We start from the raw sequence: 12,141 nt of genomic DNA on the forward strand, positions 1-12,141 counted from the left end.
TTCTATTAGTGTATGATCCGAGCAGCCGCACAGTTTCATTTAATTCTGAGTGGGTCTGTTTGAATGAGCGCGGAGCCGACAGACTCCAGCCCTCCTGCCAGCCCCCCCCCCCCCCCCCCCCTTTTGAATGTAGGTCAGAGCTAAACGTTTCTGAGCCTCAGGGGGACGTTTCTGTCACAACATACCAAACGGCAGACACAAAACTATTAGGGCTGGCAAAAGATTAATATTTTTGAATCAGGATAAGTCGCTGAATTTAAACAGTTGATTACGATTTAATTTAAAAAAGTGTTTAAATTGCCATTATCAAACATTTAAAAAGTCTTTGTCATGTTTTTATTTTGTATTTTGCACTTTTAAACTCGCAGCATGTAAATTCTGCCACCAGAGGGCTCTCATTCAAAACTACAAAATAAAAAAAAGGCGTCAAGGCTGGCAGGGAATCATGGGATGGATTCTCTCTGCTGCTTTACTTCCTAATTCAACAGAAACAAAAGGAAAATGAGGGACTTTGGGTAGATCAAGTGTTACGGCATTAGCTTAAGTAGTGAAGCATATAAAAGTAGCTAAAGGAAACAAGTTAAAAAGTTAAATGTTTGGTGCCACAATGTGGATGTTACATTTAACTTTTCATCTAATCAGCTCTGGGAGTTTTTTTTTAAGTGAAACGAGCAATCCAATGGCGCTTAAGGTCGTTATTCCATCATTGCAAGAACAGGAAGCTGTAACTACAGTACACCAAAAAGGACAAAATGGCACGTGATTAATGCAAATCAAACTTAAACACTGACAGCCCTAAAAATGATAAGAGGTAATGCTGTAATATGAGAAAACCCTCATAAATATAATAATTATACATTATAAAAAGCAGCTGTTAAGTGGCATCTTCTTAAGTATTTGTGTCTGCAGAGAAAAGTACTTGTGTGGTTGTACATTTGGTCTATTGATTTATGTAATAAGATGTCATTGTGCTTATTAAAATGTTTCATGATGCTGCCTGCCTGTGGATCAATCCTACTGATCCTTATAAAAACATACACCATCATACGCAATCACAGTGAACGTGCATGACAGAGCTGCTTCCGTCCTTTTTATCCTCTCACTCTTTCACCTGCACTTTCTGACTCACTTACTCACTCTCTCTCTCTGAAGGAAACAAGGGATGAGTGAGTGAGAGGAGGAGGAAAGAAAGGTATAAAAAAAAAATCCATTGTATCCGGGGGCTGTGGAGGAGAATGCCAGGGAGATGGAAAATGGACATTTTCTTTAGTTACAGGAGGGAATCCATTAAGGTCAATCAAGAGAGAGATGCTGCCTCCAGCCTGGCCGGCTGCTTCTGTCCAAATCCTGCCAGCCAGCTGCTGACGTGATGCGTTCAAGTGCAGGCCAGAGTGCTGGCAAGTTAACAAGAAGATACCGCGACTCCTTCTCCTTAGCAGGAACATTGACGATCCCATTAGAAGTAGCATGGGGACAAATGAAGAAGGATAAACTGAGATTAAATCAATTGGACCGAAGTGTATTGTACCAATCAGTGGAGGCACTCGGCTGAACGATAGATGATCAATTTCTGTTGCTTGTGTATTTGAGAGTCTCTCGTCAAAAAAGTGCTTAAGCATTTTTCTTCTGGAAAGAAGATGGTGGCTTAAGTTACAGTGTACCATGTACAACACTTTCCTAATCTCAACTGATCGCACACATTGGCTTGGTCATTGGCCCTTAGCTTCCAAATATGACTGCCCAGGTAACTCCAGCATCAGATTGGCACATTTAGGCTTCTGCACTGGAACCACACCTAAATAAACCATGAGCTACAGGACAGGGTGCAGAAATGAAGGTGTCGGGCTGTCGGTAGCTTCTGATGTTAGCACTGATCATGTGGCTCTGCGCGGCCTCGTGTCCTGAGGTTCAGGAGCAGAAATGAAAGCAGACACGGAGAAAATGCGGGGCGATAAAGTAGTGAAAGAGTTTCACAAACTGGCTCGACGAAAGACATTTCCTTGAATATAACTTCACTCATCATCAAAACAATGAAGTGTGGAACTGACGAACAACCGCAGCAGCAGAAGTAAGAGCAGAGCAATGAGTTGTGGGGAGCAGCAAATGGTGCTTGACTGCAGAAAATAACAAACTGTGAGGATGGAGATGGAAAAAGAAAATGAATGTGAGCAAACAAAGCAAATCTCAATCACAACATATATCTTTATTTTATGCTTTGTTAATTCCTCATCCCATTTCATTTTTCAAAACTGCACCTGAAAGCTTCTTCTGAATGTCACACAAACACAAAGGACATTTATCTTATTACTGGCTAACAAGCAGGAGTGTGTCCAAAGGGATGGCCGGGGGTGGCATGGGACCCCCTAGAAATTTGATTGGCCACCCTAAAAATCCTAAACTGTGATTGGCTATATGCCATGTCAGGGGCTGGACTTATTAAACCAACTATTCTGGCTTTTTTTTGTAAAGGTTGCTAGTATTTTTCAGCAAGGGATTTCCTGAGAACTACACAACATGGGGACTTTTTTTTTCTGTCTGCATTCGCACCCCCACGGTGCTGGGAGAGTACCTACTCTGAAGCAGGAGCGAAAAAGTATCCTCTAATCGTGGTTCTAGGAACTAAAATAATTCATTATTCCTGCGGTGCAGAATCAATACAAAAAGAGGGAAGGTTCCAACAGTTCCTAGAGCTATGAAAAAGTTCCTCCGGTCCGAAAACGGCAATAGAGTTATGACGTTTGAATAGGGCGATGTGTAAACGAACAGAGAAGGCTCCACATACACACACTCAGGCATGCACGCACACACACACACACACACACACACACACTGCCAGCTGTATCATGGGAACGTCAAGATTGTAACTCACTTTTATTCATTAATTAAAGTTTAAAACTCAATCATGTGTATCAAATCATCCAAAAATTTGTTGGATGACACACACACACACACACACACACACACACACACACACACACACACACACACACACAACACAGACACAGCAACACAGACTCGACTGCTGCTTCTCTTGCCCCCTGCTTTTCCTTCATCTCCATCTAGTTAACAAGCCAAGCTTGTCGTCTATTCCCCCAGACATGGAATAATATTGTATTGAACTTGTGTTAATTTGTTCAGAGACACCATGAAATTATATCTGAAGGAAAAAAAAAACTTTGACTGCTACCGTTACAGTTAAGGTGTGAGTGGATTAAATGGAGGAAGACAGGATGCAGAAAAAAAAGGACGGATGGAAGAATTAGTTTCGAAAGATGGAGTTTGGATGTAAAAGGAATGGCTTTAACTTCATATATTTATCATCATCTTAACATGCTTTTTCCCTCTTAAAACCTTCTTTTAGACATAATATGCGACTTGAAACTTTCAAAATGTAATCTTATTTTCATTTATTTTTTATGTCTTTTTTCTGATTTGTTAACACTAGAAACAGTGAAAGCAAGGTTTTTGTTGCGATTGTATTGTGTGCAAAAATAATTTTCCCTCAAAAAATCAAAGAACCCTCACATCCAACAGAGCATGCGATTGTGCTGCTGAGTCTGCCATGTCTTCTTCATCGTGTTTTTTCATTTCCTTGCCTGTTGATTAGATTATTTCTACTTTGTTGTGTTCCCCCCCCCCCCTTCCCCCCCGTGTTTGCTAACACTAAGTCCTTTCCCTTTGCTGTCTGTCTCATTACAATATGAAAAATCAGAGGAAAAAGGTTACAATTCCCCACAGGACACACAGACTCCAGTCCACCAACACATTCAAGACACACATGACAAACAAAAAACGCCTCCTGAGGTTTGATTAATAATTAACTGTCTTAATTAAGTTCTTGGGTTAATTGGCGGCATAAAAATTGTGTGTGTGTGGGGGGGGGGGGGGGGGGGGGGGCGTGCAAGGTAAACGCCCCTGAGGTTTTTTTTTGGTCGTGTGATAGGAAGCTGTGGTGCTTCGCTGTGTATTTATAGATCTACTCGAGCATTGTGTGCAGGATAATTTGCTGGCTTATGGGTTCAAAACTCCTTAATTGTATTGGATATAATCTTCAATCTTAATTAAGTTGAATTTTAATTTGGAGATAAATCTTTTAAATGATTATTTGCAAACAAAGGCAGCTGAATGCCGTCCAACTGTGATTGCAAAAAAAAAAAAGAAAAAGAAAAAGAAAAAAAAGACGCGTGTATGGCTGGTTGGCACGCGAGTAGCACAGTGTACGCAGTTGATGTTTGTGTTATGTGACAGCAGTCAATGCTAAACCCATTCTCTCCCAAGTGTGACACTCCCCACAGCAGATCACTAAACTCTGCTGCTCTTTCTCCCAGCATTCACTCTCTCTCTCCCTCTCTCTCTCTGTCTGTCGCTCTCTCTCACGTACACACCTACATGTTGAAGAGTAATGCCTACAGACACACACACACACACACACACCTTGCAGTATCGATCAGTTGCCAAAGGACACAAGGTCAAGTCGCATGGTGTCAATATTTAAAGCAGCACTCAGCACTGGGGACCTCTAGCATAACCTTGTTAATATGGGGGGTCTGCTCTGCTCAAATACTCTCCTGGCACAGAGAGAGTCCAAACTGAGTAAAAAGAGGAGGACTGCATGCCCCCTTGAACACAACCCACAAAGGTACAAAACGCTGCAGAAATACAGATAGAATACCATACATGATGATACGTACGGTACAGTGTGAGGAACACTGCACTTTGTAAAGCTTTAGGAAGCTATCCACCATCATATCTGGATGCTGATATCTAGCTTATTGTTGGTATGTGCCATTGTGGTTGACATAGTATGATGTCCACTTGTGGTGGAAGTAAATGGTAAATGGACTGTCAAATAATGGCATAAAAGCTGTTTGGTTTACAGGGCTGTAACGCAATGTAAAATCACACACAATATTTCAGTGTTAAATGGTAAATGGTAAATGGACTTGAGCTTTTATAGCGCTTTTCTAGCCTTCTGACCACTCAAAGTGCATTCGGTGAACGTCACACCGACACATTCACACACTGAAGGCAGAGGCTGCTATGTATTGAGATCAGAAGTAAATAATCCCATTCATACGCCACAGACGAAGCAGCGGGAGCAATTTGTGGTTAAGTGCCTTGCCCGAGGACACATCGGACATGTTGCTGAAAGAGCTGGGGATCGAACCCTTCACCTTCCGATTGAGAGACGACGACTCTACCAACTGAGATTGATGTACCGGTATTAATCAAACAAATAAAGGACTAATCTGTTTCCCCAATTTAACCAAGTCATTTTGGTACATGGCCAATACTGCCTGTAAAAAATATGTTGTATTATTCCCACATTGTTCTGCATGCCTGTTTGTGTCAGGCCATGTTGTCAGCATGTATTTCCTGACACTCTAATAGTAGATAAGTCCGCCCTCATCAAGGTGCTAAACAAATCAAACCACCCCCATATCTTCAAAGAAATGTAATGTATTCTAAAAATATATCCATTTCATCTGGTTCTTTAAGGCTCCTTTAGACACGCTGACTCAAGCCTGAGAAGCTTTGCGCCTGACTAGTTGTTTAATCACCCGTTCTATCGCTCAATCACTTGCCCAATAACACAGTTAAAGAGGCCCTGAGGCTCCTACAGACAGTGTTATTCTTCGCTACAGTCCATTCTGATCAACTGTTAAAGCATCTGTGTGTCACTTGTGCCCTTCCCAGCCCTCCCTCCTGTTCTCACTCAGGTCTTATCTCTCTCCAGTGATTGTCAGGAGAAAAAAAGCCCAGTTCCTACCAACAAGGCGGACGCTGCTTGTACGTTCACCCTCGGTCGAGTCTCACGTATGAGCACAACAGTTCAGCTAAGATCAGCAGAGTGTGTGTAAACAAGTTTTTATTTCCCAATCCTTTGGCGCCTCATTAACACTACAGTCTGCACACATGCACGCGCACACACACATAGAAACACTCGTTGCACTCACACCGCTCTCTGAGATAAGAGCACTGTTGCCCCATTGTAGATCTTCCAGTTATCATTAAAGATGGTTTATCTCCCCGCCCTAACCCTCGTTCACACTGTTCACATGTGTGAAGACTCTAGAGAGAGTGATGGTCACAGAGCCACGAGGGAAAAGGAAAAGGCAGAAAAATAAGGAAAAGCAAAACAGCAAAAAGCCTCTTCTTAGTTTAGTTTGCTACTTGAAGATAATTATCACCTGCAATATTAAAAACGACAAGATACTTTACTGCTCTATAGTGACACTTAGCGATGAAATAAGGTGAGAAATACAAAGACATGCTTTTATTATTTGATCCTTAACAGTAAATGCTACCTTTATTTTATATTTCTAAGTTATTTAATGATAGCTAACCACATTTTTGAAAGAAAACAGACACTGAGAAAGCAGTTAGCGTACTTCTACTTTGCTCAGTAAGCTAGGCTAATGTTTAGCTTACAGTGAAACTATTCAAGCTCACTTTTATTCCCAAAAATGACGATTTAGCTAATGTCTAACCTCTTTGGTAAAGGGTTTATAATGTGACATAGTACGAATAATCTTATCAACTATGGGAAACAGCTAGGCTACTGTAGGGAAAACTGAAGAATTCTAAGCTAGCTGAGGCTAACTCCAAGTTTTTGGACTCCAAGTCAAATAACAATTATTTTACACCTTGCTACATGCACATTAAAGACTTACTTCTACAATTCTACAATTCACTTAGCAGACGCTTTTATCCAAAGCGACGTACATCAGAGAGTAAGAACAACACAAGCAAGGATCTAGAAAAAAGGGAACAATGTCAGTAAGAGCAAACGATCAGTTTTGAGTCCGATTGGACACACAGGTGCTGACAGGAAGTGACCAGAGGCAAAGCACAACATTGAGGGCAGTTCTTGAGAGCTCTAATCAGTATAGAAACCATCTTATAAGTCGTCGTTATCAAACACAACCATCATCATCATCATCAATAATATGGAGACCATCATCATTAAGTTCGTAGGTATTCATGAAAGAGCTGGGTCTTTAGCTTTTTCTTAAAGGTGTTAGAGTTACTTAAGTTAGAGTTAACTTACTTGTTAGAGTAATAATTTTCTTCTGAGCTTTCTGGTCATAATACTAGAACACAGTAACTTCTAAATGCTATGGAATATTTGCTAATATGTTAGCTAGTTTAGTCAAAAGCGGAGATATTGCTAGTAGCAGAATTTTGACAAAGCCTGCTCGGCATGTTTTGCTCTTAATAACAGTGCAGTGGTGTTAGTGAAGCTGCTTTTTGCCTCAATTAAGATTTATGAGTCATTGTTAGGCCACCACATTTCAATCAGTCCAATCTCCGTCCTTTTTTGACTCTCAACTCTTTTTTGTATCAAGGGTTACACCGTTCTACTAACCTGTACTCCAGCGAGAAGCGGGTCAGTTCTGTGGTGTTGTGGATCCATTTAAACTCCAGTGGCCAGCTTCCCTCAGCCATACAGGTCAGCACCAGCCTGTTGCGTTCCAGGTGGAGCTGGCTACGCACCGGCTCGGTTTTGAAGTAGGGAGGCACATCATCTGTAAAGAACAAAAGAACAGCGTTTGTTTTATTTCTCTCTCACTGAGACACCTTGCTGCTTCAGAGAGCGGACAAAAAGAAATACCTCAAAAGCATCGCAATAAAGAACACCCACTCTTAAATCCCCCACAAATCCATGAACCCGGAGGCACAAATTCGCACATGAAAAGACAGACTCGAGTATGACAAGAACAAAGAGTTAGCTGTCGGGATAAAAGGGAGAGGAGCAAATGTATTTAATGTGACTTTATCTTTCATCATGATTAGGTAGGCTTACACGAGAGGGGAAACATGGAGTTGTCAAACTACAGAAAAACATTTGAACAGGCACGCAACGGCAGCTGATGCTTACATCTATGTGAGTCTAACAGATTGTAGGTGGTCAGATGCTCGGATCTCACCTAAGACAAAGCTAACTGTGCTGTATTTGATTATCACCGGCTTGTAAACGCCAAGCTGCCACACTCCAGATGGAAAAACCCTCTCTGAACGTGTCCCGCTCGGAGCCGTTTAATCTGCTGCGAGGCACTGTTGCTTGTGTTGGGCGAACTTCACTTGCTCTGGGAGCGTCAGGGAAGAGGAAGCAGAGGCATCAATGTCATAAAGGATCGCTCTCTTATCCCCTTGCTCTGTGTATTTGTGTGTCAGTGACACATTGGCAGAGCAAACCACTTTTCCTCCGAGCGAGATAGAGCAGACAGCAGAGGAGTGAAGCCCAGGAGGAGGAAGGCATGAAATCCTTCACCACTGGTTCGCCTCCACTCTGTTTCGCTTCGTCTTTCGCTCTCTCTGTGTTTCCCGTGCACGCTCCATCGAGTGTGAAGGAAAGGGTTTAAGGAGGACCAGCGAGGACGTCTCCACAGGCTGACGCACATACAGTACCGCACACACACACCGATCTTTTATACCGCAATCAAGAATCTTCACACACGAGCTGTCAAGGTCCCTTGTGGTGCCAATATCTCACCCTTGATAAATGATGCAAAGACGGAGAGCTTACTCGATGATCATTGTAAATATAGAACACATTAATTGGATGGTTGGATAATATAATTATCAAATTGACTGATAATCAGGCATTGAAATTAAACTGTCAAAATGATCTATAGTGCTGATATTTTGTTCTTCAATTTCGGCTGGAACAAATCCACTGGAGGAAGACTGATAAGGGGAGGAATGAGGAGGAAAATGGGAGATGAGAGTAAAATGGAGTGAGAGAACGGAGATGATTTACAAGCTTTCAATCGCAGTTTCAGATTGACTTCTGAAGCGTGTGTAAGTATACATCCCTGCTAATGAGAAGATCATTGTAAGGTATTGTTTAGTCTACTAGAGCTGTGTGCACACATAGAATCCTTTGTGCTATTCAACATGCCACATGTTGCCTGATGTCCGGTTCACAATGGGTATTGATGTTCAAAATCTTTTATATATCGGCCGCATTAAACCAGCATCAAGTCGTATTAAAACTGTTCCACTCAAACAAAACCTGCATTGGAGCTTCTTTGTACCTAGAGCTAGGCAAGAATACTATTTACTGTATTTCAATTACTGCAGTCAATCATCTCCACTGTTCTTGGGTTGGTTGTCTACGGCAACAGTGTTGGCCAAACTGTTAATTTCTGCACCTTACCCAACTGAATGTGTCCCATTTACATGATGGGTATCAAATTAACAACTCTATCTTTTGATATCACCTAAAGCGGACTGATTTTGGCACAAGAGCACTCTAGTAGTGTTGCAGCCCATGTCTAACCCCATTGTTGAAAACAAGGTGGACAGAATATGAGAGATACCTCACAGTGTTATACACCACAGTTCAACAGCACTGTATGATTTATAGCTGGGCTGTTATATAATGACTTTAAGGTTGGCAGGGCTCACAAAGATGAAAGTAATGAAAGGTGCAGATGGTTAATTACCTTCTTCCATGATGATGCAGTTCAGAATGAAAAGTTATTTTAAGTCATGTCAGGGAACTTTTATGAAGAAATGTCATTCTGATATGTTGATGTATGGGTTCCCTTTTTAAAACAGAATCCCAGCGATGTAAGAGTGCACACAAATGTACAAAACGGAGAACATCAAGAGGACTAACACAAATTTGAGCAGTAGTTGTGTGGTTTAAAAGTGCTTGGCAAAACTCAATATGTCAACACTGAATATTCATACATTCCTGCACTTTTTCTTGATGCAAATTCACAAGCAGTACTTCGGTCTGACTTCTGACTTTGGAGAACCTGAAAGCGGCACGAGCCCGTAGGCCGACGGCCGTGAATAAATATTTATAACTAACAGAAGACAGAGGAGACTCAATAAAGCACCACACAGTATTGATCTGTCAGATTCAGCTCACATCACTACCTAGCATTTCCAAGTTGGAAATGATGCCCCCGGCCACCCTGGCTGTGTTGTGTTCTGTTAAAATCTGATCCCTTTAAGCCAGTCAAACAAAAAAGAAAGCCTCCAACACAGCAGAGGCATAAAAAGCCGAGCCAAAACACAGACACGGCTAATCAGAAAGTCACACTGTGAAGTGAAGTCTCGATCTGTGCAAAGAAAGAATGCACAATGAAGTGGAGTTGGGGTGGGGGTGGGGGGGGGGGGGGTGGGGGTGGGAAGGAACGCTGAAGTTATGTGATGTAAGAGAAAAAGTTGTGAAAATGATATATGAGGGAGAAGCATGGCAGACGGCAGCTTAACAGATGCAAAGTAGAGATAAAATGTAAAACAGACTCTGCGGTGCCTTTAGAGTTTAAGTGCTTGGGCATCTCCCAAAGCAGTGTGGGTTAATGCTACGTCGGGCGCGGAGGAAAATAGGCTGCAAAAATGAGAGAGATTGAGATGTGCGGAAGAGATTCGAGATGGCCGAGACTAATTGTTCCCTGGCGATGTGCGCTTTGCTTTTATCTTCGATGGGGAGATAAAGGAGCACAAGGGGGGGGGGGGGGGGTGAAAGAGAGGTGGGGTATCGGAGGTAAGAGACGCACAGCTTTACAGCGAGAGAGTGGGGGGGGGGGGGGTTGTGTGCGAAACGTGAGCAAGCATACCCCGGTATCAAGCATACACAGATAGTCATTTACCAACAGGAGGCTGCGAGGCCAAAGGAAACATTGATCACTGATGAGTATCTACAGTAGTCTCTCTCATTAGCAAGTCCATAGGAGCTCATCAGTGATATCTGACTGTAAAATCAGCACACACAGGAGGAGAGGGAAAAAAAAAACTCTGGGGAGAAGTGCTGACAAAATGGCCTAGAGCAGCAACTAATGATTTTTCTTTTCCGTTAATGAATAATGTGTCAATTATTTTCTGTTCAATTAATTCAGAGTTCATTTTAAAAGTCACGAAAAAACTTTGAAAGGCACTAATACATCAATCATAGCTATATTGCTGAAAATAAGTAAGTCTCCCCACTTTTAACAGGCTGTGTATTTGCAGCCGTTGCCAGTAGCTTTTTAGCTAGCTCAGATAAAACCCGACTTTCGTAGCTTCCCAGAACCAAATAGAAATCACATAAAGAAAGCAACAAGGTGGAGACTATATAGTAGCATACCTTACAAAAAATGACAAACAAGACAGTTGTGTGTACACTGTACAGCTGAGATGTGAATGTGCTAGCTTAATCAAATGTTCGGCTAACCATAGATTAGCTGTACATGTAGCTCAGGGGTTAAAGGGCCAGCTCACCCAGCTCTACTACCCAGATGTTAACATGCCCAGTTAGCATGTTAGCCACACTCGGCAAACCAAATCAAATAGTTTACCCGCTGCCTATTTGGAATGAACTGTGCTAACTTCTGGCTGCTCTCTCATATTTAGACTACATTTCCGTTCAACCGATTAGGAAATCAGTCGACTGAGAACATCCCTAATACTGTATCGCAGATGTTATGCCACATCCATCCCATAATATTAACCTACCAATATGCACTTTCTATGAATGTTGAGCAGAAACCACGGCCCGAGTGGAGCTTCCAACTCTGCAGCCGTGTGCTTCCTCTGCAACACAAAGAGTTAATTGTGCGGTAGAGGCTCCTCATTAGCATAGTGCAAAGCTCATAGCAAAGGACGCTCCCTGGGGCCACGGCCCCGGGTCCACACAAAGCTGGGACGTGTTAGCAAATGTGTGTGTGTGTGTGTTTGCGTGCGTGCATGCATAGTTCAGATGGCCACTCACAACCTAGTCGGTCGCACACAGTCAATTAGATCAGCTCTCTCATTAATGAGAATAGTGCCAGGTACAAATGCCTGGCCTGCGGTGAGAATTCATAATTAAGCAGAACTTGGTGAATCCATTTTAGAATAACAAGAGCTATGGTCGGGGACATTTCTACCTTTTTAACCAAAGACGCTCTTGTTCTGAAAATGATCCTCCCCCTTCAGCAGAAAGTCTTTCAGCTTTAATGTTCCCCTGCAGTGAGGCAACTCTTCTCTTTGTTTGTATTTGTTCACTTGGGTGAATCCTTCCAAATAAGTAATTTATGCCACTTATTCATGAAGAAGTAGCTGCGACTGGGGTTTCTTCACTAGCTTTTCTGTCACGCTGAGCGAAAACAAATTGGGCCGACGGCAAAACGGGCCGAGCAGTGTCCAGATGTGTGAAAATAA

General features: G+C 42.3%; 1 protein-coding gene across 6 annotated transcripts in view; it reads right to left on the minus strand.

Annotated features, from left to right (window-relative positions):
- Positions 1-12,141, minus strand: part of sdk2b (sidekick cell adhesion molecule 2b) — a 303,380-nt gene that overhangs the window by 93,223 nt on the left and 198,016 nt on the right. For all 6 annotated transcript variants that reach the window (XM_061027783.1, XM_061027786.1, XM_061027781.1 and 3 more), the window contains exon 2: positions 7,370-7,529. In XM_061027783.1, the coding sequence (XP_060883766.1) occupies positions 7,370-7,529 (160 nt within the window). The remainder of the gene's footprint in view (positions 1-7,369; positions 7,530-12,141) is intronic.

The sequence above is a fragment of the Labrus mixtus genome, chromosome 21 (assembly GCF_963584025.1).
Source record: "Labrus mixtus chromosome 21, fLabMix1.1, whole genome shotgun sequence".
Lineage (NCBI taxonomy): Eukaryota > Metazoa > Chordata > Actinopteri > Labriformes > Labridae > Labrus > Labrus mixtus.